This window comes from Monodelphis domestica, chromosome 2 (assembly GCF_027887165.1).
Source record: "Monodelphis domestica isolate mMonDom1 chromosome 2, mMonDom1.pri, whole genome shotgun sequence".
In the NCBI taxonomy this organism is placed as follows: domain Eukaryota; kingdom Metazoa; phylum Chordata; class Mammalia; order Didelphimorphia; family Didelphidae; genus Monodelphis; species Monodelphis domestica.
In genome coordinates, this window is record NC_077228.1 from 103,030,146 (window position 1) to 103,053,722 (window position 23,577).

Here is a 23,577-nt window from a genome sequence, read left to right on the forward strand (position 1 = left end):
ACTAGATATGATACCGATGAGACTCTGTCCTATTGGTTTCCATGGGGCAATGTTGCTCCTTTGCTCCCAAGCCATCTGCTTTGTCTGATTCCCACTTACCCTGTAGATCCCCTCCTCCATGGCAGCCTCCACCATGGCCCTTTCTAGCTCTTCCTCAGCTGTCAGGTCTCCAGAGATGGCTCGGTGGATCTCAGGAGCTGCTTCCTCTTCAATGCTCCGAAGCCCAGCCTTAGGTAGGACAAAAGATGCCATGATGAATGGAGCTGAGGAGAAGAGATGAGGGCTCCTAGCTCCAGTGGGGCATCCTTCCTCTGGCCAGGGTTTCCAACATTGGGGGCCAAAGTCTCCATAATGTTGTCACCTTTTCATTTTGCTGCTATGTCACTCACTTTCCTTTTGGCTCATCAAGTTCCCTGAGCATAAAATCCTAGAGCTCTCAGAGAGCTTGTCTGATTCATCTTATCTAGGCTCACGCTAATCAGTCCAGGGGATACACCACATCTTTTCTGGGTTGCCTGGACCCAACTCTTTTTTTTTTAACCCTTATCTTAGAATCAATACTGTGTATTGGTTCCAAGGCAGAAAAGTGGTAAGAGCTAGGCAATGGGGGCTAAGTGACTTGCCCAGGGCCACCCAGCTAGGAAGTATCTGAAGGCAGATTTGAACTCAGGACCATCCATCTCCAGGACTGGCTATCTATCCACTGAGTCACCTAGTTGGCCCCTGGACTTGACCCTTGATAAGTTAGTTATGGTCTAATGCAACTCTCTCTGGCTCAAATTTATGCCAATTATCATTTGCTCTGACCTAAGATGGAGAAGAGCTAACTGGTCTTTCTTTTGGATGACAACGTTTTTTTTTAACCTTTGACCATCCAAAAATGACATATTCACCTTTCCTGGTTTCATCTCTCCATCGTTGATACTGCAGGAACACTACCTGTACCACAGGCAAATTACTTTGTGTCTGTCTCCTCATCTGTAAAATGTTGTTGTTGTTCATTTGTTTCAGTCTTGTCTGACTCTTTGTGACCCATTTGGGGTTTTCATGGCAAAGATATTGGAATGGTCTGTTATTTCCTTCTCTAGCTTCTTTTATAGATAAGGAAACTGAGGCACACAGGGTTAATGATTTGCCCAGAATTACACAACCAGTAAGTGTCTGAGGCTAAATTTGAACTCAAGTCTTCCAGGAATTCTAGGAATTCTATCCACAGTGCCATCTACCTGCCCCATGTATAAAATGAGGGAGTTCAAACAAATGGCCTCTAAGGTTCCTTCCAGCTTTAACATAATGATACTATGATAATGAAAGTTAGAGTTTCCTCTCTGGATTTTAGGGGGAGATGCCTCCTGAGAAGAGTGGGGGAAGTGTGTGCACGTGCAGATGTTTCTGGGTCCATCCTGCTACTCACCTGGATTTGCACAGTGTCTTTTTTGGGTCTATATCCATAGTACTCCTCCTGGCGCTTCATAAACTTCCGGAAATGCTCTTGGATGAGGAAGGTGGCATAGAATTTTCCTACGGTCACTTCATCATCTAGAGAGTTAACGAATAGAGCCAGGAGCCCCAATTACAGTGAAAGGACTGGGATTAGCCATTATAAAACTTCATTTCCCATGTTTATTTGGGCCAATGAAAATACACTATCCTGAATGTCATAGTTCTAATAGACTTTGATGAATTCAAAAGCATTCTGAGCATTTGATAGCAAGGCAATTCTATTCTGGAAAGCTATTTTAAAAGACTGGCACTCTTGGAAATCCCAATCCCTCCTCTCTTTCAATAATGTTGGTCTCAATTTTGATTCCAGAGGGCCCCAATGAAATAGGCTACCCACTTTTTAACAGATAAGGAAACTGAGGCAAACAGAGTTAAGTGACTTGCCCAGGGCCACACAGTTAGTAAGTGTCTGAGGCCAGATGTAAATTCAGGAAGATGAATCTCTCTGATTCCAAGTCCAGTGATCTAACCACTATGCAACCTAGCTTTTCCTTGATAACCACTTCTTGACAGAGAAGTGGTGGAATCAAGATGGAGAATAAAAGCTATATTTTTGGCCCCAATTAATGTGAGATTTTTTTGGGGGGGAAACTATGCATATTTGTTACAAAGGCTTTTAACAGGGGAAAGTATGGGAGAGTGAGGGAGAATAAGGATAGCATAGCCAAAAAAAGGAAAGAAAAGAAAGAAGAGTCATTGAGGCCACTTTTAAAATTCAGATAAAGAGTATAAGGAAATCCAGAAGGGGGAACAGAGAAGCAGGACATCTTTGGAAAATAGAGGTTGAATTTATTTCACACTTAAAAAGAAAAGCAAGCTATATATAAATATAATATATGCCTAGATACACACACATACACACACACATATAGGAAAATACATATTTTATTTGCCACTTGTTAAGAATAAAAGTTTTAAAAAAGTAACCACTGGTTTCTGGTTCCTTAAGGGCATACCTACCTCCAATAGGTGGAATGACTTGGTCCAGGAGCTTCATACTAGTTCTCTTCCAAATCTTCTTGATGATGGCTCTTAGTTCCTCATTGGCCTGTTCAAAGTTACCTAGTGGCAAATGAGAGGTAGGAATAGTTTCTTCCCATTCATACCATGCCAATTCCTTCAGACAAAATGGCTTCCCAACTATCTCCAGAAACTCTAGGGTCAGTGAGCCATTCTTGGAAGAACAGTTCATTTTTCTTACATTACTGTCTTTCTATTGGGTCTAAAGCTCATCTCTTGGATCCCTGCCTTTTGCTCTGGTTATCAGGGCTCAAACTAATCTAGCTCTGGTTTCTAATTCTGGGTTATTTAACTTCTGTACTAAATCTTCATATAATTTTGTGAGTGGTTGGTGATTTTATCCTTTATCTGTACATATAGTGTGATACAATAACATAATACCTTTTCTCTGTAAACTTTTCTAATCCTCTTGGATTTGAGAAGAAGGGAGCAGATACCCAAAGACAGGAATTCATGGTGACATCTGCATTCTGGGGCACAGAACTAGAGTGATTCAACGCACCTAGCACAGTACCTGGCACAGAGTTGGCATATAATAAAGGCTTGTTGACTGACTGATGAATGTCACTAAGTCCTTTGCTCACACATTAGTCAAGAGTATGTGAAATTAAGGGAATGACTATGTGAGTATATGAAAGAGCTGAGGAGGTGGTTGGTTTCCCATCAGTTGTTCTCCTAGGCACACTCTCTGTTCCCTCTTTCTATTCCTTTCTTAAATTGAGCCCAAACAGTTGCTATCAGTGATATTTTCCAGAACATCCTTAAGAGAGATTCAGTTAAAATATATAAATATTATATATTCTATTATATGTACATTAAATATATATCTACACACATACATATATGAGTGAATCCTCAGGGACTGTATTATTCTTTCTCCAAAGATGACCCAGCTTCTTTTGAGTGCTGTGGAGTAAAGGGCCATATGGCTTGGGGAATTTCCCCTGTACCCACTCTCCACTATTTCTCTTCTCATGGTATAAACCAATGGGAGGCCAAGGGTAAAGGATAGCTCTTTCTTCAGCCACAAGGTCAGAGAATCAGGGAAAATATGGGCTAGAAATATCTATCTATTAGCAAGAGAAAGGGGGGTCTATGAAGGGCTGAGGGTTTCTCACCTTCTGTCTTGATCTTGAGAGCTGTTCGGACCAGAGCGAAGAGAGTAGCATTGAAGGTGACAGTGCCATCACTGTTCAGGGGCATGTTCATGCCTACTAATCGCTACACAGAGAAAGAAAATGGCCTATGGGACTGCAGGAACTGACTGGACTGGGAGCCAAATTTGGATGGTGGACACTATCTTCAGCTCTCTGAGCAAATGGGGATAAGGCTCAGGCATTGTAGACTGATCAGGAAAATTTTTGTGGATTGGTAGAAAGATGGTTTTCAGGGAAAATAGCTAGAGAATTCTAGAAAGTTAGAGTTGAAGGGGCCCTTTTCAACTATTTGATTCAATTTTGTGATTTGAGAAATAAGGATATTTGAAGTGACTTTCTCAATGTCACATAGAGAATTAGTGACTGATTTAGACTAATGAGATCTTAGATCAAGAATCAGAATGGCTCTTAGAGACCATCAAGTCCAGTCCAGAGAAGGAAGCTGAGACTAAGAGAGACAGGGGCATACATTTGGGAAGTGTCAGAATTGGGACCCAAACCCAGGAACCATTGAGTCCAAACCGAGAACTATCCATTATGCCACACTATTTTTTCTAGGACTATAACCTAGGTCTCCTATTACCAGTCCAGCCCACTTTCCATCTTACTTGAGAACATACAAGTCTCCCCACAGATACTCTAAAGCTTGGAAAAAACTGGCCAGAGTTGACCTACATGTCTCCCACTCAGAGAATCTCTACAACTCTCTAGCCTTCTCTTCCAGTTCTGGGTCTCCATGAAAATGTATAAGTTACATTGGTTACCTTGCACGCCACCCGGTGAGGGCAGAACTTCCCAAAGCCCAAAGGGGGTTGGATTCGTCTCAACAGGGTCACAACATCCAGATGTTTGATTCTGCCCCTAGAGGATGAGAGCACAGCTTCCTGGATTCCCCATCCCTCCTGGAACTCCCCTCTCCCCTCAGGGAGCTGGAGATGGGGAAGAAGTCCAGGCTATGTGGAAGTGTCCTGCTCTTGGGTCCAAAGACCATTCTCTAAAGTCCAGATTTGGTAGGAGGGAGGCTGAACTGGTGCTCCTTAGAGGACTCAGTGGGCAAAGTGCTACCTACCTCTGGGTTGGGGATGATTGAACTGAGGTAGCCTGAAGTTGCTCTATCCAGGGGTTAAGACATTTCCCTTCCTAGACTTCAGGAGTTCTTTCCTCCAGAGTAAGAAACTCATTTTAGAGGTAGGCATACACAAGGGAGCATGGATAAATGGAAACTCAACAGGAGGATAAATCTAAATAGACCAGTAAATAGACCATAACAGACTAGGCTGCCAACTAGAAGTTAGAGATGGAGTTTTTAGGGACTAGTCTGAGACCGAAGTCCCTCGCTCTGGTTGTACTCACTTAGCTTCAGGATCGTACTCAGCCCAGATCTTCTTGAACTCATCCAGATGATGCGGGCCCAGAATGGACCAGTCTCGGGTGAGGTAGTCAAAGTTGTCCATAATGACAGCAACAAAAAGGTTAATGATCTGCAAGGAGCAGAACCAAAAGTTCCCAAGCATGAAAAATCAGAAGTGATGGGGAGACTCCTTAGAAGAGGTGGTGGACTACAGTTGTGGAAGGTTGTATCAAATGAGAAAATATTTGTAAAGCACTTAATATAGGTCCTAGTATACAGTAAGTGGTTTAAAAAAAAAAACAAAACCCTTACCTTCTGTCTTAGAATTGATGACACCGAGTATTGGGTAGCAATGCAGAAAAGCAGTAAGGGCTTGATAAATGGGATTCAGTAACTTGCCCAGGGTCACACAGCTAGGAAGTGTTTGAGGCCAAATTTGAACCCAGGACTGGCACTCTATCCCCTCTGCTACCCAGCTACCCCCCATAGTAGGTATTACATAAATGGTTATGTCCTTTTCCCTTTGCATATACTGTCAGACTCAATTGATGTTTAAATTAGTTTGCCTTTTTTTCTTCTTCTATTTTTAGTTCTTGTTACCAAAATAGCTCTCTGGGAAGAGAGATATTTGGAAATGAAGATGATATAAAGTGTAAGATAGCATTACAAATTAAACAACTAGCAAAAGAAGTAACAGGGGAAAGGGGAAGCTGGGACAGGAGCCACTGGTAAAGAGAAAAAGACTGAGGTATTGAAGAGCTCCCTCTGGTCTTCCCTATGAGCTGGGCCGGATGTCAAGGAGACTTAGCTTTTGTCTCTTTCCTTCTGGTGGACTTCTTTTATGATTCTGGACAAATGACTTAAGCTCTCTAGGTCCAGCATCCCTTTAGTTGTGGTGGTGGGGAGGGTTGTTATCCTCCCCCCCCCCCCCCTTTTTAATCCCCTGCCTTCCATCTTAGAATCAAAACTGTTTATTGGTTCCAAGGCAGAAAAGTGATCCTAATGGCTAGGCAATGGGGATTAAGTGACTTGCTCAGGTCACACAGCTAGAAAATGTCTGAGGTCACATTTGAACCCAGAACCTCCCATGTCTAGACCTGACTCTCATTCCACTGAGCCCCCTAGCTACCCCTGCTACTTTTCTAACAGTGTTTTTGGGATGAGTGAAATCATGTTTAAAGACTTTTTTGTAGGAATTCCCTTTGCAGGTGTGAGGTCTCATTAAATCCCCTATAAAAGTAATAATTCATAACAAGACAAAATTTGACACATTTTCTTATTTGAGATTAACAAACCTTGTGAGGTAGATACTATAACAATTGAAAAAAAATTTTAACTGGGTCTCCTGATCTTACTCAGGCTGGAAGGACATGTGAGTATGAAATATGTATAAATATTTCATATCCATAGCCCTCTACCTCTGCAAAGAAGGGAGGAAGATACATTTTCTCATCCCTTCTTAAGACCAAGTTTGGTTATTATAATTAAACAGCATTCAGTTTGGGGTTTTGTTTCTTCTGTTTATTTTGTTGTAGTCACTCTCTCTCTCTCTCTCTCTCTCTCTCTCTCTCTATATATATATATATATATATATATATATATATATATACACACACACACACATATATACATATATATTTCTATACACACACGTATGTATGTGTATATATTGCTGTTGTTCAGTCATGTCTATGTTCACAACTCTATGGACCATATTGTCCATTGGGTTTTCTTGGCAAAGATAATGGAATGGTTTGCCTTTTTTAAAAAATTAGATTATGGCAAAGGGTAAAATGATTCATGGACCTGATCCCATGGCCAATTGACTCTATTTCCAAAGGTAGTTAGGTACCCCCCTCTCCATTCCCTTTAGGCTGCCTGGCAATCCCCATTTCCAGAGGCTCATCATATTGGTGCCAGACAGTGTGGACATTCAATCAATTTAGCTCTATAGCCTCTTAGAACTCCCAAGCTTCCTATAACAGAGAAGATGTTATCATGCCTGACTTTTTATAGGTATTATTATGCCCATTTTATAGGGGAGGAAACTGAAGACTGGAGTGACCAAGTGATTTGCCCCATGATCACATAACTAGTAAGTGGCAGAGAAGGGATTTGAACCCAGGTCTTCCTGCCTCCAGTTCTAGCACTTCTTATCTCCTATGCCAAGCTGCCTCTTTTTGTAAACTTAACTAGAGAATGAAAACCTGGATAATGACATTTATGAAGAGCAGTTTTCACTAGAATACCCTTTTATTTATGTAGAACCCTCTATTTTACTTTTATTTTTATTAAACAAATTATTTAAATTAAATTGGATTTCCTACTTTAATTAATAATTCAATTTAATTAAATAATTTTAAATCTAAAAATAAAAAAAAATTAAAGTTCCAAATTTTCTCCCTGCCTCTAGCCCCTTCCTTCTTCCCTCCTTGAGAAGGCAAACAACATGATGCCTATTATACATGTGAAGACATGGAAAACATATTTCTATATTAGCCAAGTTGCAAAAAAGTAAGAAAAATAAAGTGAAAAAATTATGCTTCAATATACCCTCAGAGGTCATTGGATTCCTCTCTGGAGGTGAACGGCATTTTCCATCATGGAAATTCCCATCCTTTGGAATCATCTCAGATCATCATATTAATTGGAGTAGCTGAGTGTGTCACTACTGATCATCCTTATGGTATTGTTGCTCCTGTGTTCGATGTTCTGAAGGCTAACCTTTTAAAAAGGATAGCATCTCTCACACACTAGAATTCATGGCATCACTTTTCGTGATAGCAACGTAGATGGCCATAGACGGTGAAAACAACAGCAAGACAAACTGTCTGTGGTGTATGAAGATAATGACCATAAGAAATGATGAAGATGAAGAATTCAACTGAATGCAGCTTGAAATATATTGTTTTTTGTTAAAATTTAAAAAAAGATGAAGAATTCAAGGATACACGAGAAGACTTTTATGAATTGAAACAATGAAATAAGGAAAAAAAGTACATCCATCCATCCATCCATACACACATAGGGGCAGTGGATAGAGCATTGGGCCTAGAGTCAAGAAGACTTGAGTTCAAATTTAGCCTCAGAAATTTACTGGCTGTGTGATTTGGGCAAGTAACTTAACCACAGTTTGCCTTAATACACTGGAGAAAGAAATGGCAAACCATTCTAGTATCTTTGCCAAGAAAAACCCCATGGATGGACATGACTGAACAACAACTATCTATCTACCTACCTACCTACCTACCTATCTATCTATCTATCTATCTATCTATCTATCTATCTGCACATATGTATGCATATTTATACATGGGAACATATACATGTATAAGATGTATAAAATATCTATAGAGAGACAACAATAAAATACATAGAAAGAACAAAAATCAAAACTGACTGCTATTTAATTATAATAACCACACAGTCTTAGAGAAGACATGTTGAAAACGAACCTCTCTCCATCTTTGTAGAGATGGGGGAGAATGGGTGAATATTTTATATAGGTTTGTACACACACACACACACATAATAATCAGGACACTTTTGATTCATATAAAGGGGAAAATAGATATCTAATAGAAACTCCAGATTGACCCACGGGGAGACGAGTTACATAAAAGGAAGGTGATTGTCTTCCCTTTTCTGGTGTTTGTAAAAGGACTAGGATTGAATATAGACTGAGCCAGAAAGCTCTAGGGTTAGGAAGTGACCAGTCCAGTGAGCACTCATGATTCCAGAGGAGCAGTGAGGAAGCATACTAGTCATGTTCTGACAGAGAGGTGATAGACTCAATGTGCAGAATGAGACACCCATTTGGGGGTGTGGCCAATATAAGAATAAGTCATGCTTGATGATGTATATTTGTTACAATTTCTTTTTTTCTTTTCTTATTTTGGAGGGGATGGATGTCGGAAGGAGAGAGAAGAAATGCTTATTAATTAAAAAATAAAATTTAATTTAAAATTACAAAAAAAAGAGGAAAAAATTTAAAAAGAAAGAAAAGTCTAGGTAAGTCCCTGTCTTCAGTTCTCATTTTCATTCCTGTCCCTGGTATTCACAATGCCTAAATTGACAACTTACCAGGAAGGCACAGAGCATGTAGAAGCTGATGAAGTAGAAATAGGCAAAGCCTGTGCCACAGGTATACTCCTCCCCAACACTAGCGTCCGACTTGGGGTCACAGAGCTTTCCATAGCTGCAGGCCAGCAAGATCTCCTGCCATGCCTCTCCTGTTGCACACCTAGGTGGGGACAGGCTCATGTTAGCTTTTAGAAACCTGGAATAAATGGGCTTTGCCAAGATGTTAAGATCCCACTCCTGACTGCCCTGTAACCAGGATTCATCACAGTCTTTTCTCCTGCTATGCTTCAGTTTATCCTTTTCCCTTTGGAGTGTCAATCAATACCTCTAATCCTCATGAGAATTCTGGAAGGCTTCAAATTATGGAGGGTCCTAAGAGCCAAACTAAGCTATGCTTTTCAGGACTGAATTCACCAAAGGGGAAACTTAGGAACACTGTGGGAGAATGAATTGTATGGAGTCATAATCAAGGAGGTTCAGGTTTTAAGAATTAAAGATATTCACTCCTTTTCTAGGATGGAAGCTTGAAGTCTTTGTCCCAAGGACTTCCAGGCTGGGTTGGCTGGGATTCCAGTCTCAACAAGAGTTTAATCAGTAATAGAGAGGAACATGCCATGTGCTTAAATGGGAGAAGACTGGGGAGCAAAGGAAGCAGCTTCCTTGTCCTAGGGAGATCTTTTAGTAGGTAGGAATGGAAAGGTGAAGACTCCCCAAAGTATACCTAGCCTAGGCAAATGAGACTTTGCCCCAGGATGCCAACAAGGGACAAGGGATATTTTTCCTTCCTCAGAAGACTCACTTCCTTTTTATAACTACTATCTTGCCCTATCTTGAAGTCTCCCAATTTGTAGAACTGTGGTGGTGTAGCCAATCCCCTTCCCTCCTAAACACTATCCTTCCCATCATTCTCCTGTTTTTGGTGAAAAAAAAAATCCTAGTTCAAGTTCTAACAACTCCTACCTGAAGAGTAGAAGCACAGCTTGTGGGAACGTCTGGAAGTTATTATTGCGATTGATTTGTGTCCCATCTACCATGGCAATTTTCCCAAACATCTGCAGGACAAAAAGAGCTATCTATGGTTTCCAGGTTCAGCATGTAAAGATCTCCCAATTAACCTTATTTCCTGCTTCCCACCACCCAGCCTCCTCACCCACATTAACTTCTCCCCACTTCTCCATTCTCCTCATTTTCTTTACTTTCAGGACCTGAGAACTCAAAGTCCAAAGAGAAGTTGTTTGGATATCTTCCTCCTATAAGCTCATAGAACAAGGCTTCAGAGGACAAGGTGGATGGGGACTCAACCTGTGAAACTGTGTAAGAAACTACCAGGTGAGGAAACTCATAGCAGTGCAGGTAGGCACCTTCTCTGATTTATCACTAGGTTCTGATTAGTGTGAATGAATCTCATGCATTCAAATATGCACTATTTGAAATGATAAAAGATGGTAATTGGTTCTAGTCTAATGGAAACATGCAGTTGGAATTCAAATAATACATATAGGCTTTGAGAGCTACCCAGAGAAGAAAACAGCTAAGTGACTTGACCAGGCTTATACAGCCAGTATGTTCCAAAGATGACGCTTGAAACTGGGAGTCCTCCTGGCTTGGAGGCCAGTTCTCTAACCTTTATGCAGAAGTGCTTCTTTAAGGGTTTCTGTTCAGTCATTTCAGAACCCCCATTTAGGGGTTTTCTTGGCCAAAATACTGGAATGGTTTACCATTTCCTTCTCCAGCTCACTTTACAGATAAGGAAGCTGAAGCAAACAAGGTAAAATGACTTTCCAATGGTCACACAGCTAGTAAGTGTGAGGCCAGATTTAATCTAAAAAAGATGAGTCTTCCTGAATCCAAGCCCAGTTCTCTATCCACTGCATCACCTAGGGTAATGTTCTATTTAAATACTGCTTTTCCTAATAGAAATCTGAGGCAGCACTTCAGGAAAATGGGAAGTATTTCAGGGTACAGGCTTGTTTGTTTGGGGTTTGTGTATGGAAAAAAACTCAGACCTCTTGGGCCTTCCATGGTCTTCTTAAGGGATGCTCTGGTCTCCAATCTGTCTGTCTGTCTTCCAGGATTTCTTTTGGTTCCCTCTTGAGATCAGATAGATTTATAAGGGCTGATGGATGACTTCTAACAGTGCATTGGGTGGGCACCAAGACAATTGTTTTGTCTTGCTTCCTCCTGATTCCTTTCAGAGTCATTGTTGGTCCTGAATCCAAGTGAACCTGAATAGAACTCCCCCAGTTTGCTCAAGCTGGGCAGAGTGAATCTCAAATGGTAGGGACTGGTGAGGAGGAGGAAGCAGCAGGGAGAGAAGGAGTAAGGATGAAGAAGGGGCCATTCTTATGCTACATAACATTGGATGGCATCATGTAGTGGATAGAGAGTGACCCAGAGTCAAATCCTCCTTAAAACAGATTCTGAACACTCACCCTGAGTGAGTCATCATCTCTTGGTGCCTCAGACCACTCTCTAAGGCTATAAATTACAGAGAAGGTATGGATCTGAAGCGATATAGAAGAATTTCCTTTTTGAGACCTTCCTTCACCCATTTAATCACCAGGCGGTTAAAAAATACAACTGGAAGCAATGATGTTTGGGTTTGAGTCAAGAATCTGAGCATGTTTTGTATGGAGGAGGCACAGCAGACAAGTCCCACCTTGATAATGCTCTCCTGGGCTTTACAGTCGCTAGGGCCTGCTCCTGCTCCTTCCCTTGCCAAGGTCTAGCTGTCCTACCCTAGGTTATTGGCAGAGAATTGCTCATTCTTCCCCCTCCTTTCTTCTCAGGACAAGCTTGGGGCCTCACTCTAAGAGTTGGGCCCCCAGTCATTTGGTTATCCCCAAGGCTCCTACCTGAGCCCCTTCCTCACCTGCATCCCAATAACTGCATAGATGAAAAAGAGCATGACGATCAGCAGGGCCACATATGGCAAAGCCTAAGGGACAAGCACAGAATAGTTAGGAAAGAAATGTTGTGTTCCAGAATGGGGGCCTTCCAGGGGACAAACTTTTTCCCTACCCCTTCTCCTTTTCACTATAGACCTGCTTTATTAATTTATTTATTTTTGCCAATTATGTTTAATAACAAATTTCCATGCAAGTTTTCCCAAGTTATATGACTGAAATTATCTCCCTCTCTTCACCTCCTCATATTGGTGTTGGCAGGAAATTAGATTTGGGTCATACATGTAGTATCACGCAAAAAAAAAAAAACAACATAGTTCCATATTGTTCATTTTTGTGAGTAATCTTATAAAACGAAATCCCCCAAACATAAACCCAATAAACAATTGAAAAATTGTATGCTTTAATCTGCATTCCGATCCCACCAGTTCTTTCTCTGGAGACTGGTAGTATTCTTTATTTAAGCCCCTCACAATTGTCTTGGGTTATTGTACTGCCAATAATAGCTGTCTGTCACAGTTGATCATTTCACAATATTGCTGTTACTGTGTACAATGTTTTTCTGGACAGGCTTGATTTCAGTAGGGTTCTATACTCCCAATGTGGAAACTCATTCCACTGATACAGATGGGTAACTCCTGGAATAACTTAGTTGCTTGAAAGCTCTGAGAGGGTAGGTGATAGTTCTCATTGTTACCCAGCTAAGATACATCAGTCAGAGATTTAGGTCTTCTTGGCTCCAAGACCAGCATATCTACTATGTTACATTACCATAATGCCTATTCCTCCCTCTCTCCTTTAAGGGAGACTTCCTGATGGAAGTGGGGTTTCAAGTTTGGGGGACACAGAATTGATGCCCCTCATTTGACTAGTGTTTTTAACCCTTACCTTCTGTCTTAGAATCAACTTGTATAAGTAAGCAGAAGAGCTAGGCAATGGAGATCAAGTGACTTGCCCAGGGTCACACAGGTAGGAAGTATCTGAGGCCAGATTTGAACCCAGGACCTCCGTCTCTAGGCTTGGCTCTCTATCCACTGACCCATCTAGCTGCCTTGCCCCTCACTTGGCTGTGATGAGCTAGCCAGGTAATGGGAGTCTCTTACCCCGCCCTAGTCATAGGCCCTCTGAGGGCATTTTGTGGGGCTGAAAGAAACTTACCTGGAAGGACTTGATGAAGGTCCACAGCAATGTTCGGACACCCTCACCCCGGCTCAACAGCTTAATTAGTCTCATTACTCGGAACAGGCGGAAAAAGGCACTGGATATTCGTGCACTCTCATCGGGGTCCTGCCAGGGCAGCAGTCCCAGAAATTATTCCAAGGAATAAGCCTTTCTCCTTGGGCTCTGATGTAGGACTTTTGGAGCACCCCCCTTGGAGGAAGGCTGATCTGATTCTGCTTCATGGGGATTTCTTCCCTTCCTCTATGGGGAACCCATATCCCCCAACCAGTGTCAGGCTCCAAGTTTCTATGGCTTCTGTCATGAGATACCTCTTCCCTGCTGCCTGTGTCCCAATGCTCTTACTCTATGAAATGCATGTGTAGAGATAAAAAAATAGCCTGGGAGTCAGGGGTTTTGGATTCTATTTCGCATTTGGCTACTGACAGGCACATTTATTTGTGTATCAGTTTCCCTATCTATAAAATTAGGGGTTGGTGGGAGGGAAGGGCTTCTCCAGTGAGGGTTATTGTGTGCACTGAGAAAAAGCCAGGCACATTTTTAACATCATCACCAGCTTCTACCATTGTGCTTCCTTGCCTGGCTGCCTCTTGGGTTCCAGGACCCACCCCCATCCACTGTATCCAGCAAGACCCAAGGAGAGCAGGATGGGGAAGGATAAGGAAGAAAATATCATGCAGGGCATAGGGCAAGCTAATGCAGCTGGGCATATTACAGTGTTGGCGCAGCCTCCTCCCAGGCAGTATAGTCCCCCACTGGAAGCCAGGAAAGTCTGTGGAGAGAAGAGATGAGGGAAAGGGAACAAATCAGAGAGATGGGACAGAGCAGGGAGGAAGGAAGAGATGAGGGAAAGACCTGGGGCTTGTGATGGGGTAAGAGAGAGATAAAGACAAGGTACAGCTAACTCAGTTTGGGTTCTAAACCAGTAGGACCAGATGATTCCAAATCTGTTTCTAAATGGCAAAGAATAAAGCTCAAAAGGGAGAAGTGTGGCAGGACTGGCCGAGGGACAGGGTTTGGGCAATCAACAGACGAGGTGGGAGAAGAGTTGGATGCTTCTGCTTTCTCTCAGACATATTTATACCTCTCAATCTGAATTCTTCACCTAATAAGAGGCTGCTTTGGTGCAAATTACATTCTTGATGTGGGTGCTTCAGGGAGAGCCTGATTTTTCATTTGAAAATGGATCTAGGAGGGGTTATCTAGATGATTCAGTGAATCTGGATCAGACAGCCAGGCCTTTCGAAGAGAGGTCCCGGGTTCAAATTTGACCTCAGACACTTCCTAGCTGGGGGACCCTGGGCAAGTCACTTAATTGCCATTTGCCTAGCCCTTTCTCTTCTGTCCTAGAGTTGTAACTAGGATAGAAAATAAGGTTTCTTTTAAAGGGAAGTTTATATTTGTCTATGAAACCTGTAACCTATGTAAACCATAAAATATTATACAAATGAAAGCTGCTATTACATATAAGCAGTCCTCCAAGGCAGGCTGCCAGAGGGAAGACTGTCTGGACCCTAAGGCATATTACATGGGATTCTCATTATTTTATTATTATTATACTTTTGCCCAAATCCTGCTCTTCCTGGCACAGTGGTGATTTTGAATTTTCAAAGACTATCAACCAACAAGCGTTCATTAAATGCCTACTGTATGCTAGGCACTGGGTGTGCTGGGTATAGAACTGCAATAAATTGAATAGTCCCTACTAGCTGGGAGACCCAGAGGGCTTGTATGGGATCAACCTGGCTGAATTTGGTGAGGCTAATCACCAAAAGGTCAGCAGCTATTGGAGAGGAAGTCTTTTGGTTACAGCTCAGGAAGAGGATTAAGATCAGGTGTGGGGGACATGCCAGTGAAATCATAGACCCTTGGAAAGAGCCAGGCATTGTTACTGCTATTGTAATTATTGGTGCAATGGATAGAGTGCTGGACCTGGAATCAGGAAGATGTGGCCTTCAAATATGACCTCAGACATTTACTATATGACCCTGGGCCTGTCAAATTCTCTCAGCCTCAGTTTCCTCATCTATAAAATGGGGATAACAGGACTCACTTCCTGGGGTTGTTGTGAGGATAAAGTAAGATAGCATCTGTAAAGCACTTTAAAAACCTTAAAGTGCTATGTAAATGTTAGCTATTATTACTCCAGACCAGTTTGGTTTCCTTCTGCCATATGGTATAGGACTAGGCTGCCTCCCTCTATACTCAGCTGGCTTGTGCTCAAGGAATTAAAATGAATGTTCACATGAGCTGAAGAAAGCATTGTTAGGAAGTGAAATCTGCTGTTGCTAAAAAATAAAAGTAAAAATAAAAAATAAAAGCCATCTAACAGATCTTTAAAAAACCAAGTAAATAACTTGTAGAATATCCAAGCCAGTGTCCTTTTTTGATGCTTAAAAAAAATAAAAAGGCAAGGCATGATTATAGTTGTTGCAGAACCAAGAAGGACTTTGAGATTTTATTCAGACTGTTGCTCTCCAGGAGGTCTGTGGATAGTCAAGCTAGAGGATTATTCTGGGATTCTATTTCCCCTGGAAGCTGTATATAATAATTCCCATGTGTAGAAAAATGTATTCAGACACGAACCTTTCCCTCCTCTGCCCCACCAAAGTCTCCTTCCCAGTCTCACTGCCCTCAGAGAAGATACAACACCAGAAAAGTCCAAGTCTGCAATCATATCGTATACACGTCCTGCCCAGAATCCAAGCTTTCTTATACCCTTTGGCAGCCCCCTTCATCGGTGGATTCCATCTGCCACTCTGCTGCCAGTGTCCATTCTACACATGCTCAGTTCAACTGGAACCTCAGCATGGGTCTGGTGAACAACAGAACATCCCAGCAGTCAAGACCCTAGAAGCTTCCTCTCTCTCTCCCACCATCCACCAGTCCCTTACCTGCCTGACCTTGTGCCCTCCATCCATGGCCCAGGGCCAGATCTACATATTCTAGAGTCTGTGGCAGAATGTCTACTCATCTTACTGATTTTCTCTCACACAGAGTCATAACTAACAACTTTTGTGCCCGGGGCACTCAGCACGATTCCCACCTTCATTTCAGTTAAGTGAGGCTAGTGATGGAGACCTCAGGCTATCTGGAAACTGTCACCAGGAGGTTGGGGGAAGGTATAATGACCAGGGATAGGTCAAGGAGGAGCTCCCCTGAGGGAGGAAGTGTATATATGAATGTGTGTGAGTGTGTCTGTGTGTGTGAAGTATATGTGTCTATGAGAGTATGTGTGAGTGTATATGTGTGTGAATGTCTGTGTGCAAGTGTATGTGAATGTAAGTGTGTATGTGTGAATGTGTGTGTCTGTGTGTGAGTATATGTATATGTGAGTGTATGTGAGAGTATGTGTGAATGTATATGTGTGTGAATGTCTGTGTGCGAGTGTATGTGAATGTAAGCGTATATGTGTGAGTATATGTGAGTGTATGTGAGAGTATGTGTGAATGTATATGTGTGTGAATGTCTGTGTGCGAGTGTATGTGAATGTAAGTGTGTATGTGTGAATGTGTGTGTCTGTGTGTGAGTATATGTATATGTGAGTGTATGTGAGAGTATGTATGAATGTATATGTGTGTGAATGTCTGTGTGTGAGTGTATATGAATGTAAGCGTGTATGTGTGAGTATATGTGAGTGTATGTGAGAGTATGTGTGAATGTATATGTGTGTGAATGTCTGTGTGCGAGTGTATGTGAATGTAAGTGTGTATGTGTGAATGTGTGTGTCTGTGTGTGAGTATATGTATATGTGAGTGTATGTGAGAGTATGTATGAATGTATATGTGTGTGAATGTCTGTGTGTGAGTGTATATGAATGTAAGCGTGTATGTGTGAGTATATGTATATGTGAGTGTATGTGAGTATGTGTGTGTGAATGTGTCTATGTGTATGTCTGTATGTGTGAGTGTGTGTGAAGTACATGTATGTGAGAGCGTGTGTGAATTATATGTATGTGAGAGTGTGTGTACGTGTGTGAGTGCATATGTGTGAATGTGAATGTGAGTGTATCTGTGTGAGTATGTATGTCTATGAATGTGTATGTCTGTGTGTGAATGTATATGACTGTGTGTGAGAATGTGTGAATGTGAGTCTGTGGGAGTCTGTGTGTGGGGAATGTGTGTGTCTGTATGTGTAAGTGTGTATGCTGTGTATGAGTATATGTGTATGAGTGTGTGTGAGTGTGTATAGGTGATGGTAAGTGTGTGTGTGTGCACGCCTGTTTGTCCCATCGCTCTCAAAGGACTGCAGGTGCTTTAGCACCCTGAGGAATTTCGGAACTCTAAGGAAAAGGGTCAGTTCCCCATTCTAATCGTGGCTTTGTTCTCACCCAGCTCCACTGGAACTTCCAACTTAAAAGCTCAGGACCTCTACCCCTTGGAGTCAAGCAGTTGAAACAATTTTCAACCAGGCAGTGGTAAGTTCAGAGGGAATCCCTGTCTATTTTTAAAGCCTTCGGGCCTCTTCCTTGACTTCATGGTCAAACTAGATATACCCTGTTACAATCCCACCAAGAACACGCCCAACTCCCAACCCAGAGGTTCTTCTTCAGTTCAGTCAGCCTCATTGCTACTTTGATCTGCTGTTCTCTGCTCCCCCCCCCAACTTCCTGAGCATGTCCCATATCTACTCTTTCTTCCTGCTGAAGTTGACTTTCACCCTCAATGTCACCTCTAGTTTCCCAGTCCCTCCCTACTCTCTTGGTGCATTCATCTCCTTCAGGATTCACTTACCTCCCTACCAGCCTGCCTTGGTTAGCCAGTTGGCCCTAGCATTCCTCATTCCTCTGACCTTCTGTTAACACATAGGTGGCTACCCATGTTCTTTAATTTCCCTTCTAGACTGTAACGTGTTGCCAGTGACAGTCCTGGAACTACTGGAATCATTCTAAATTCAGACTTGCTGTCCTCGGTTCGGTTGGGTTCTCACTGTTGCTTGACAATCTATTTATTCGACTCACTGTCTACATTTCCAACAGCAGTTCCAGACAAATCTATCTTGCTCTCCTCTTCTAAATCTACTCCTGACTTCCTTACTCTTTGCAGAAGATCTAACTTGTCCTACACAGGGCAGGGTTATCTAACAAGAGGTCCCTCACCTTCCCTTTTCTCTACCTCAAAACCTCTCTGTTATCACAGCGCCATTTCAAAACTTTGCTGTAGCTTTGCCCAATTTTCATCTTATCTTCAGTTTTGGAGGAAGTACCTTTCTTCCTTTCAAGGGCAATCCTTCCATCTTGTACTCTTCTTTTTTTAAACCCTTACCTACTGTCTTTCATTCAGTACTAAGTGTTGGTTCTAAAGGCTAGGTAATGGGGGTTAAGTGACTTGTCCAGGGTCACAGAGCTAGGAAGTGTCTGAGGCCAAATTTGAACCCAGGATCTCCTTTCTCTGTGCCTGGCTTTCTAGCTACCAAGTCATCCAACTTTCCCAACTTTTTAAAAAATAGATGATTATTCAATATTATATTGCTCTTCTCTATGGGTGGGGGAATGAGGGAGAAAATTTGGTTTTAATTCTCTCCATTCTCCCTTCCTTATACTACTCCCCTTTCCACCACTATCCTCCTTATTCCCCTCCTGCTTCTCTATAGGCTAAGACAGGATTCTATACCCCAATGAGTCTGGATGTTATTGAGGGAGAGAATTTGGAACTAACATTTTTAATTACATGTTATTGGGAAATATTTAACAAAACAAATTAAAATATATTAAGAGAAAATGGAGGAAGATTATTACTATTTTTATATTACTCAGATTTCCCCCTATAGTCCTATTTTTTCCCCATTCCTCAAGCCATCTCTCATAATAGAGAATTTGAATTTATTTTTTGATTGAAATGTTTTTTTAAAGAGAAAAAATCAGCAAAATGGATCCACACATTGAAAAACAATCTGACATCATAAGTAATGCTCTACATCTGTGGACTTCAACTTCTGCAAAGGCGTTTCCCTTAGAAGCTGTCCTCTTTCCACTAGGACTGGGCTTCATAAGGAAGGAAGGAACCATTTATATTGTGCCTACTATGTACTAGGGACTGCGCTAAGTATTTTTTTTTTACAACTCTGGAAGGTAGGGTATTATTATCTCTAATTTATACTTGAGGAGACCAAGGAAAGCAGAAGTTAATCCACTTGCCTGTGGGTTTCAGAGCTGGTAAGTGTCTGAGGCCACATTTGAACTCAGCTTTTCCTGACTCCAGGACCAGGGTTCTAGTTGCTGTTGAGTTGCCACAAATCACGCCCTATCTCATCTGCATCCCAGTTTCATAAATTGGTTTCTTCCTGTGTCTACAGACAGGCTCAGGCTTCCCCGATGCTGAAAAATGTTCCTTCAAGCCTTCTTTCATACATGGCATCCTATCTCCTTCCTCTTGACACCAAAAGCCTCAAAAGGATATATCTGTAACCTCCATTTCTGTTTCTTCATTATTCATTACTCTATAAACCTTTGAAATGTCCTTTCCATCCCTATTGAAACTTTTGCAATGGGGGGGCGGCAGCTTAGGTAGCCCAGTGGATGGAGAGCCAGGCCTAGAGACAGAGACAGGAGGTCCTGGGTTCAAATTTGACCTCAGACACTTTCTAGCTGTGTGACCCTGGGCAAGACCTTTAACATTCATTGCCTAGCCCTTACTGCTCTTCTGTCTTAGAACCAATACACAGTATTGATTCTAAGATGGAAGGAAAGGGTTTAAAAAAGAAAGAAACTTCTGCAATGGTCTTTTGTTTGCCAAACCCAAGAATTTGTCAGTTCGCATCCTTCTTGGCCTCTGTATACTATTGACATTGTCAACTATGCCTTTTTTTCTGGAAAACTCTTATTAAAACAACAATGACAATTATCCTGCTGTGCATTCTGTGATATGGTATCATCCTGGTTCTCTTCCTGGATCTCTCTGACTACTCCTCAGGTTTACTGTTTCTTCTTCCTCCCCTTGTCTCCTCAATGCTGGCTTTATTATTTGGTCTCTTTCCCCCTCCCTATTTGAATCTTTTCCCACACTGGAATTTCCTCAAGCCTAGATCCGATCATGTCATTCCCTTGCTTAGTAAACCCTTTGTTGTTCAGTCATTTCAGATGTGTCCCACTCTCTGTGACCCCATTTGGGTTTTCTTGGCAAAGACACTGGAGTGGTTTATCATTTCCTCCTGCAGCTCATTTTATAGGTGAGGAAACTGAGGCAAATAGGGTTTAATGACTTGCCTGGGATCACAGGGCTAGTAAGTGTCTGAGGCTAGATATGAACTCAGGTCTTCTGGACTCCAGGTCCAGCTCTCTATCCTCTGAGTCACTTAGCTGCCAAAGAGTCAAAGGACCTAGGGTTCCAATTTCATCTTTGATGCTTTCTACTTAGACAAATCATTTAATCTTCCCAGGGTTCAGTTTCCTTATCTGCAAAATGAGGAGATTGGTCAGATAGCTTCTGAGTTTTGTTCCAGCTTTATTCCATTAGGAGCTGATATTTGAGAAAAATATATCCTTTAAAAAAACAACCTTATTTTTGAAACATCTTAGAATCAATACTAAGTCTCAGTTCCAAGTCAGAAAATCAGTAAGGGCTAGACAAACTGGGGTTAAGTGGCTTGCCCAAGGTCACAGAGCTAGGAAATATCTGAGGCCAGATTTGAACCCAGAACATCCAGTATCTAAGCCTGGCACTCTATCCACTGTACTACCTAATTTCCCCAAAACATATCCCTGTTAACAGGTAATTAACAAAAGAAGGAAAAGCAGTTCAGCAAAATCAAACTCAATACATTTTACTCAAGTGTGACAGTATATTCAATAGTCAATTTCCAGAGCCTCCTTTCCTGTATGAAGGGAGGGAGGTGTATTTTCCTTGGGGTGATATTTTAATTCTGCAGAAATTAGTTTTTACTCTGTAATATTCTGTCAGGGGTTGCTATATCCTGCCTTATCAGAGAGAGGGTGTCCCAAAAGTCTTAGTTCAGTTAAAAAACCCAAGCAAATACTTACCTTCCATCTTAGGCAGGAGAGCAGTAAGGGTGAGGCAATGGGAATTAAGTGATTTGCCCAGGGTCACAGAGTTAGGAAGTATCTAAGGCCAAATTTGAACCCAGGACTTCCAGGTTTCTAGGCTACCTGGCTCTCAATCCCCTGAGCAACCCAGTCACCCCCTTAGTGAAGTTTGAAGCCATATTTATTTGTGAATATGTCTCTTCTCCTCTCCAAGACTGTAATATCCTTCAGTGCAGGGAACTTGCCTCTGACATTTTAAAATATCTCCATTGTGCTTAACCACCCAGCATTCTTGACCTAGTAGCTGTCCACTAAACATTGACTGAATCAAAAATGGAAAGAAATTCCTGCAATGATCTCACTTGCTAAACCCAAGAATCTGCTCATTGGGAAACGTTGCCCTCCTTTTGGGTACCTACAGTCTCCTGAAACTCACATCAATCTCGCTTAGGATGACGTCGATGATGCTTCCAATGACGATCAGGAAGTCAAACACGTTCCAGGGGTCTCCAAAGTAGCCCTGAGAAAGAGAGGCATTAGGAGGGAGGGAAAGGGAAAGAAGAACAGGAGGGGAAGGCAGCTTAGGAGGAGAGCATCCTCTGGGGCCAAGGGAAGTGACAGAGACCCCCTGCTATGGCTTAGCAGAATTGTCAAGGGTCCAGGGCTTGAGGGGGAGTTGTGGACCAGTTTTTTTTCCTAGTAGTTTCACCCCTATCATCCTAACCTACTTTATTTACTTAATTTATTTTTTAAATGGAAAATTTTTAATTAATTAATTTAGAATATTTTTCCATGGTGACATGATTTACATTCTTTCCCTCCCCTCCTCCCCTTCCCATAGCCAACGAGCAATTTCACTGGCTTTTACTCTATCATCCTATTTTAAACCAGATACTCCAAGGGCAGCTAGGTGACTTGAAGGTAGGATAGAGTGCCAAGCTTGGAGATGGGAGGACCTGGATTCAAATTCAGTCTCAGACACTACCTAGCTATTTGACCATGGGCAAATCACTTAGTCCCCATTGCCTAGCCCTGACTGCTTTTCTGTCTTAGAATCAATGCTTAGTATTGGATTATCAATCATATCAATAATCAATACTTAGTATTGATTCTAGATTGGAAGGTAAGGGTTTAAAAAAAATCAGGCACTCTAAGATGCTTCCTCACATCTGTATTAGGAAAGGTTTGGAGCAAAGATACCCAAGTGAGAATCTCAGCTCCCATGGAGAAATGGACAGGCTATTTAATTTTCTGAGCCTCAGTTGCTTCACCTGGAAAATGGGAATTATAATACTTGTACTACCCCCTCACAATGTTGTTGTGAGGAAAGCACTTTGCCAACCATAAGAAACACGAGTTCCCATGGCCATCCTGCTCTTTTCCTATCTCCTCAAGTTTTCTCTTTTCTTTCCTCTGAGTCCAAAGGGGTAGGTGGAGGGTTGGCAGTCAGGATTGGAGAACAAGAAGTGGAAAGAGACTCTGGTTCCAGAAAGAGGAGGAAAGAGTCACACAGCAGGAATACTTGGTTTTTGTATTTGTCCTGTTCTGTCCTAAAGGTCATTTTGAGAGACTTAATAAACCCATCTTACCTCCTATCTTAGAATCACTCCAGTGCATTGGTTTCAAGGCAGAAGAGAAGTAAGGGCTAGGCAAAGGGGATTAAGTGACTTGTCCAGGGTCATACAACTAGGAAGTGTCTGAGGCCAGGCCTGACTCTCAATCCCCTGAGTCACCTAGCTATCCCCAACTTTTTTTTTTAAAACTCTTACTTTCTATCTTAGAATCAATACATGCATTGGTTCCAAGTTAGAAGAATGGTGAGTGTTAAGCAGTCAGGGTTAAATGATTTGCCCAGGGTAACTCAGCTAGGAAATTTCTAAATTTAGATTTGAACCCAGATCCTCCTGACTCCAGACCTGGTTTGAGTGACTTCTTGACTCCCATGATCTGAAGGTGAAAGAAAAGTGATAGGGCAGGGAGTCAGGAGGAAAAGCAATGGGCGAAGAAGGGACATCTGCTTCCTGCTAGTTAGTTGGTAGTATTAAGAAGGAGGAATATGAAAGGGGATAGCTAGGTGTCTCAGTGGATAGAGCACCAGGGCTCTAAGACAGAAGACTTTGGATTCTACAACGTAGAGTCCAGTTCTCCAAGTTGAGAGGGATCCCTTTTCAGTTCAAACCTTGCTGCTTCCCAACCATGACTACAACCTCCAATACTCACCTTGGCCTTGAAGGCTATGAGCTTAAGGATCATCTCCAAAGTAAAGATGATTGTGAAGGCCACGTTGAGGATGTCTGAAATGTGGTTCATTTCCTCTGACTGGTTGTAATGCTGGGAAAATGGAAAGGAGGGGAGAGAGATTGGGAAGAGGAAGTGAGGCAATCTGGTGGCCCTGAG

General features: G+C 42.0%; 1 protein-coding gene and 1 long non-coding RNA gene across 3 annotated transcripts in view; one reads left to right on the plus strand and one right to left on the minus strand.

The window, feature by feature from the left end:
• Positions 1-23,577, minus strand: part of CACNA1S (calcium voltage-gated channel subunit alpha1 S) — a 108,886-nt gene that overhangs the window by 8,890 nt on the left and 76,419 nt on the right. For both annotated transcript variants that reach the window (XM_007481120.3, XM_001368020.5), the window contains exons 27-39: positions 23,401-23,511; positions 21,617-21,700; positions 13,915-13,971; positions 13,179-13,307; positions 11,987-12,052; positions 10,075-10,166; positions 9,115-9,274; positions 5,034-5,161; positions 4,445-4,541; positions 3,642-3,744; positions 2,464-2,565; positions 1,415-1,539; positions 100-228 (exon numbers count right to left, since the gene is read on the minus strand). In XM_007481120.3, the coding sequence (XP_007481182.2) occupies positions 100-228; positions 1,415-1,539; positions 2,464-2,565; positions 3,642-3,744; positions 4,445-4,541; positions 5,034-5,161; positions 9,115-9,274; positions 10,075-10,166; positions 11,987-12,052; positions 13,179-13,307; positions 13,915-13,971; positions 21,617-21,700; positions 23,401-23,511 (1,383 nt within the window). The remainder of the gene's footprint in view (positions 1-99; positions 229-1,414; positions 1,540-2,463; positions 2,566-3,641; positions 3,745-4,444; positions 4,542-5,033; positions 5,162-9,114; positions 9,275-10,074; positions 10,167-11,986; positions 12,053-13,178; positions 13,308-13,914; positions 13,972-21,616; positions 21,701-23,400; positions 23,512-23,577) is intronic.
• Positions 10,321-23,577, plus strand: part of LOC103104355 (uncharacterized) — a 36,967-nt gene continuing 23,710 nt past the window's right edge. Inside the window, exons 1-2 of the long non-coding RNA XR_461489.2 lie at positions 10,321-10,443; positions 17,534-17,616. This is a non-coding gene — a long non-coding RNA (uncharacterized LOC103104355). The remainder of the gene's footprint in view (positions 10,444-17,533; positions 17,617-23,577) is intronic.